At 41.2% G+C, this 7,009-nt stretch overlaps 1 protein-coding gene and 1 long non-coding RNA gene across 2 annotated transcripts; one reads left to right on the top strand and one right to left on the bottom strand.

Moving 5' to 3' along the window:
* Window positions 1–829: 829 nt before the first annotated feature.
* LOC311054557 (eukaryotic translation initiation factor 5-like) lies at window positions 830–2,074 on the bottom strand (the record flags this gene model as incomplete). Its single annotated transcript, XM_084070566.1, has 1 exon — window positions 830–2,074. The coding sequence occupies one exon, from the start codon at window positions 2,072–2,074 to the stop codon at window positions 830–832; it is 1,245 nt and encodes a 414-aa protein (XP_083926692.1).
* Window positions 2,075–2,715: 641 nt separating this feature from the next.
* On the top strand, window positions 2,716–7,009 carry LOC311055906. Its single transcript, XR_014601830.1, has 3 exons — window positions 2,716–3,010; window positions 3,521–3,612; window positions 5,918–7,009. It is a non-coding gene; the product is annotated as an uncharacterized lncRNA (long non-coding RNA).

Below are 7,009 nucleotides of genomic sequence, written 5' to 3' on the forward strand. Positions count from 1 at the left end.
CAGGTATGCTGGACGCTTTGGCTGTTTGCATTGTGCTTCACCTTGTTCTAGTGTGTGAGTTCAATGTTGGAGTTGATTTGGAGACTGGTCTGTTGACTGGTTCATACACACACACACACACACGTCGTCACACTCACACAAACCACCGGGCTCTTAGGCTTAATTACAGTACTTACTAAGTATGTTACTTCAATTCTTGTTTATCCTGGAGAGAAATGGCTACTTATTGGGTTCACCAATGGATATTAAAGCAACATTGTAATGTAATAATAGGCTACCTAAACTTATGAGGTGTAAGTGATATTAGTTAAAATAAATTGAGTAGAAATAAGAAATAATCTATAGCAATATTTACTATCAAAATATATTAATTATATATTCATATTTTTACAAAAACATCACTTTCACCGCCTTTAATCCTAAAACGTTCTCTCTCTGAGAATGCCCCGTGTTAAACCTGGCTGTGTTTGAAAGCAATGGCATTCTTGGCGCTGGTGGATTAAGGTATACTATATTTTTCTACTATATTCATCCCCCTTTTCTCCCATGTACTGTATGCATGTCCCCTACATGTTTGTGTGTCCGTGTCTGTCTGCGTGTTCATCCGTGTCTGTCTGTCTGTAGCTAATCTCACTAACACTACACAGCAAATTATTTTGTGATTTTCTTTTGTGTGAATATTTTTCACATTTTGTGAACTCATAATCTCAGATCACACCATCCACCATCTCTCCATATTTGGGCAAGACTGACAATATTAATATGATTTAATGAATTGGACATCAGACATTCAATGGGAAGCCACGCCTTTATTAGATCCTGTGTTGTTTTAAATTGCATCAATATCAATGTCTTCCTCTTCTTTCTCAGCTGTGTCTGGCTTCACAGTCTCGACCATCAGATCTCGGGCAGGGGATGAATATACTACCTCAAAGTTCTCATCATCTTCATCTTCTTCATCACTCTCCTCCTCTGCCTCTTTCAGCCATTTGACGAACGGGGCGGCTTTGGCATGTATCTCTTTGGAAAGTTCCTTAGGGACATATTTCTTAGAAACCTTCTCTGCCCAGGTGATTATGACATCCTCTTGCAGCAGGTCTGCATCGTACAGGTCTTTGAGTATGTTGGGAACTCGTGGGAGCAGCTGAGCCTGGTGCAGCTTCACCAGGCATTCAAACCCTCCCAGCAGATATTTCTGGGCCTTCTTGTCATCACAGAATTGCAAAAAGTGGCGCTTGTACTTCTTGATCTGGTCCCTGATGTTCTCATTGAAGAGAAGCTCACTGAGGATGAGAGGTCCTATGGCCTTCACGTCTAGACGCTCTGCCTCAGCCAAGATCGCGTCATCAGCAGCATCTATAGTTCTACTCTCCTTCTTTTGTTTGACAAAACTGTAGAACAAGTTGACCCTCTCCTCCAGGGGTTTCTCCCCTGGAGGAGACTCTGTTGTCTCCTCCATCCAGTTTTCATCATCGTCATCATCACCATCCCCAGCCTCTGGAGCGTCAATGTCACTTTGGTTTTCTGCCTCTGCGCTATCAGAACCGTTCTTTTTGTCCTTCTTTCGGTTCCTCTTTTTCCCCTTCTGGACAGAAGTGGATCCACTGTCAGCTTTCGTTGGTGGGTTTTTGAGGATGAAGTTGCAGAGTTTGTGGCTGGTGTCAACCATGCCACAATATCCACAAGACTTACAGTAGTAGCCGATGGTTAGTTTCTTGGGGTTGACATGCAGTTCAGTTTCAGGGTTGCCATCCTTAGGGCACAACACAAATTTTCTGATGAACCCATCAAGCATGTCCTGTAACTTGTTGGCCTCGTGGGAGCCATTGACAATGTAGCGGTCCTTCTTCGCGTCACACTGGATTAGAGCGCCGAGTTCACGAGCAAAAAACTTGGCTAGGTATGTTGGAGGCCTTTTCAATTTCTTTGCAACATCAACCATGTTGACAATGACCGTCTTGATTCCATTCCCATTGCCTTCAACCTTGAGAATCAGAGAGGGCATTGTGTAGCGGTAGAAATCGTCTGACTGGTAGGCCGGGTTTGACACGCTGCGATTGATGTTGATAGCCATTTTGGCTGATGTTAAGTACCATCAATAACAAAATCAGATCTGGAAAGACCCTTTCGGTGGATTCTCTGTCTGGAAATGAGATGACATAAATGACACAAAGTGGTTGTGGTCATCATCCAAATAGTTTCGGTGAAGTGTAGGGAAACTGATAATGTGATACTTTAGGCTGTGGGAATCAACTATTGCTGGATTCTCTTCGATGCGTATCTCTCTATGAGTAGTTAATCTCTCCCTGAGTTGCTGCTGGAACTGCCCTCAACCAAGGCACATCGAGCCTTTATATACTGTTGGCTGTGGCCCTAATGTCCCTACGGTGATGTCAGTGATGTCATTATGCCCAAATATGGGACTATCAACAAACAAGCCCCGCCCCTCTCCGCCCCTCTCCGCTAAGCCCCGCCCCCTTCGGACACTGTCACAGCAGGCTCATTCACTTCAATGTAATTATCATGGATTTCAAACACTAACTATTCGTTCATTTTTGGAACTAGAGCTTCGAAATCTCTCCCAAACCCATGAACAAGGCCTGCCGTATGCACTGGAAAAATGTGTATTTGACTATTAAAAAAAAAAAGGGTTTTATATATGAAAAACATCTATCATCATCTCAACTGGAGGGGGAGGAGACGCAGGGTAACAACAAGGAAGTGAGCGACCGCTCGTGCCATTGAAAGCTGCGATTGATTAAAGTTATTACTTAGCAATATTAATACTATCAAGAACATTCATATCAACGCCATGGTGAAACGTTGCTGTTGGGGGACCTGCAACAGTGATTCCAGGTACCCAGAACGTTTGGAGGGAGCATTTTTTATTCCTTTCCCCAAGCCCAAACCTACACTGGAAAAGTGCAAGTTGTGGATCAAGAGATGTGGCCGACCACACACGCAGTTTAACGTTCATAAAGTTTCGAAGGACACCTATATTTGCTCCAAGGTAAGTTATTTGTTTATTAGACGATTGAATTAACTATTTTTTAGTAAAAGATTACGTTAATACTATGCTTTAGTAGCAGGGTGAACGACTAAACACAACGTAAGCTGTCTTGGTTTGCACGGTCAGTCTAGTATCAAGGCTAGCCAAATATATAGCGTTAATAATGTATTATTAGAAGAACAGTGGTGTTAACATCACTAGCCTCGCATTATCCATATGAATAACAAATAAAATATCCACATGGAGCTGTGGCTATAGTACGATAAATGGAGACAACGAGGCTAAGCTAAGTGGCTAATGTTAGCATAACAAAGCTTTCACAGACCAGACAGATTACGAATACGCTTAAGATAGATCAATGTTGAGATATTCATTTTTCAAATGTCAGCTGAAGTAGGTCAATGGATGTAGGACTTAACTTCTCCATGCATGTATGTATAAAGTTTGGAACACGATTTGAATTAAATACATTTAAATGGGGATATATTTTCTGTTTGTATGTTATTCTAGCACTTCATTGATGGGAAGCCAACAGCCTTACACCCTAACCCAGTTGATGCGGGAGGGTCACACATTACATGCAGACCATCTCCTAAAAAAAGGTAACCTTATAACATTGATGCTGATATAAGCAATATAATCATTATGGGTGTACCAGCGATTGTACACAATCAAGGAAACATGCTATGCACCAGCTGGTGAACAGCATGTTTCCTTGATTGTGTCTTGTTTATTCAATTCATTAGATCACTGTACTGTATCTATAGCTGTATGAGACCACTGTACTATATCTATAGCTATATGAGACCATGGTATTGTATCTATAGCTGTATGAGATAATGTACTGCATCTATAGCTGTATGAGATCACTGTACTGTATCTATAGCTGTATGAGACCACGGTACTGTATCTATAGCTGTATGAGATCATGTACTGTAAAGTGTCTTGAGACAACTTGTGATTTGACACTTTAATAAAATTGAATTGAATTGAATCTATAGATCACTGTACTTTATATATAGACCACTGCACTGTATCTATAGCTGTATGAGACGGAGACCACTGTACTACATCTATAGACTACCTACTGTATCTATAGAATGCTATAGATACGGTACAGTGGTCTCATGGAGCTATAGATACAGTACAGTGGTCTCATACAGCTATAGATACAGTAAAGTGGTCTCATACAGCTATAGATACAGTACAGTGGTCTCATGGAGCTATAGATACAGTACAGTGGTCTCATACAGCTATAGATACAGTAAAGTGGTCTCATACAGCTATAGATACAGTAAAGTGGTCTCATACAGCTATAGATACAGTAAAGTGGTCTCATACAGCTATAGATACAGTAAAGTGGTCTCATACAGCTATAGATAGTAAAGTGGTCTCATGCAGCTATAGATACAGTAAAGTGGTCTCATGCAGCTATAGATACAGTAAAGTGGTCTAATGCAGCTATAGATACAGTACAGTGGTCTCATACAGCTATAGATACAGTAAAGTGGTCTCATACAGCTATAGATACAGTACAGTGGTCTCATACAGCTATAGATACAGTAAAGTGTTGTCATGCAGCTATCTCAAACCTTTTAGGCTCAGGTCACCCCTGTAATTAACTTGTTACTTACTTACTTATAGGACCCTCCATTTATGTAATATTACGGTACTTAATTCTTTTTATATTTCCGCCTAAGATACAGCATGTCATGAAGAAAACTTGAGAGAGTATCAATTTCCATTAGGCAGGTTGAAAATAATTCTATACTTGACGTTTAACCACTCTGGGTGGAACATTCGTCAAAAATGGCAGATCTACAAGCTCACAACGTATCGCAACGCGATGCGTTGTGAGCTTGTAGATCGGCTATTTTTGACAAAGAGATTTGGAGTAGGTCCAAAAGTGATATGGATCAATTCCAAATATTATCAAAACATTCTGAGGCACCCGTGTACAGGCTAGGGTGCCACGGCACCCACTTTGAGAAACCCTGGTCTAGGCAATGTGATATCGATGTCAATTCAAAGATTTGAACTATTTTGGAATGTTTTATCTGTAGTTCGATATATGCAGCTGAGTTCATGTTAACCATCTGCTGAGTACAGACTGTGTAGTTGTTCTGGAGATTTGACAAAGCACTTATTTCTGTTAGGCACTGTCAGGGGCCCAAAGCAGTGTAAGCGAGCTTGGCGTCTTGCAGTTCAAGAAAGACTGTGAAATTGCCCTCTCAAACATCTGCAAGAAGGCCCTGTGTCCACTGAAGTTCGCCATAGTCCGCAACATGATGTGTTTGGACCCAATCACAATGTACTACGAACCAGATGATTGCCTGCAGAAAATGAAGTCTCTCATTCAGAAGTTTGTGCAGGATAATCAGCTGACCGGAGGAATATCTGCTGGTAAATTATAGGAATAAGAACAGTGGTTCTCAAATTGGAGTCCAGGGACCTTCAGGTTTCATTGAAGGGGTTCCAAATGGACCCTTACAGGTCTGTAACTCTTGAGAGTGTACACATTTGGTTCCATTTGTACACTCTTAAGAGTTATGGGGGGCCTTGAAATGAAAGAGTTTGAGAACCACTGATCTAGAACATGAATATTAACTAGTCGGATTTTCTTTAAAAAATGGTAATTGCCTTTCCCACATCAAGTCCCTTAGTTTGACAGGGAGTATTCACTTGGATAGCATATTCATGTTGGTGTGATTTTACACTGAGTGCTGATGTTTGATTGACATTGTATTTGTTGGGTGGCATAGATGAGAGTGACACTGACCATTTCAACATCTGGGTAAACAATTGTTGACTTAAGCATAATTAAAATATTTGTTGTTGTTTGAATTTTATTCTGACTTAATATCAATAGCAAAATAACATATTTCATGTTTGTGTGTCTATTTGCAGGTGATGTGATTTCACTACCGTTTGAGAACTTCTTGTTCAACGAGGCCAAATCTGCCAGATTCATGTCCTTCAGTCCACTAGACCCAAGCCACAGAGTTGATGTGTTTTTACATCAACACATCAGCTTCTTATCCTTCTTATCCTGAACTGTGGAGTTTCTGCAAGAAGTTGCTGCTCTTGTCCCATGGGCAAGCAGAAGTGGAACGGGGGTTCTCGGTCAACAAAGAGGTAGAAACATGCAACATGTCAGAGGACACGGTTATTGCACAGAGACTTGTGTGTGACCATGTCAGAGTGCATGGTGCTGTGACCAAAGTGCCAAACTGTGACCAAACTGCACGCACCAGGTACAGAGTTCACCTTGATGATGAAAAAAGCAAAAGGGGAAAAGGCTGAGCAAAAGTTGAAGAGAAAGCATGCTGAAGAAAAGCTTGATGAGCTAAATAAGAGAAGGAAATCTGTAGAAGATGTATGCCAGTCTCTCCAAAAAGATGCAGACAGTTTTGCAGAACAGGCAGAAAACAGTGCAGGGACCAAAATGGCAACGCTTATAACCAAGTCAAACACAATGAGAAGACGAGCAAAGGACAAGAGAGATCAGATCTTAGCCTTAGATGGTGAAATTGATAAGGCAGCTGCTGAGCTGCGACACATATCATGAAGGACATGGTGTCCATGCAATAATTGACAGGCCTAGCACTACAGCCCGTTTCTCTGTAATTGTGTCTCTATCCTCTCTGCCCCCCCCCCCCCTCCTCTCTCTCTCCTTACCTTCTCCCCCCAGCCTCTCTGGCAGAAACAATACAGTGTATAGATTGTTAAGCCTATGTATGAAAATGCTCTGGTGCTAATTGAATAAGAATGGAAACATGAAACTACAGGGTTTGTCTTTTTGCACTTTTGTTAAACTTTTGTTGTACACTCATGGCACTGATGGTAAACAGGTTCTAGTGACTGAGTTGACAGCTCTCAGTGCCCTCATGTTTATTTAAAGATTGTTGTATCTTTGTTTGGTAATTCAGTAAGAAATGAATGCACTTTGGAAGAAACAGTTTGCACTTTCGTACACTACAGTGTGTATACATGTTTACT

This window comes from Gymnoscopelus microlampas (genome assembly GCF_963454915.1).
Source record: "Gymnoscopelus microlampas genome assembly, chromosome: 11".
NCBI lineage: Eukaryota > Metazoa > Chordata > Actinopteri > Myctophiformes > Myctophidae > Gymnoscopelus > Gymnoscopelus microlampas.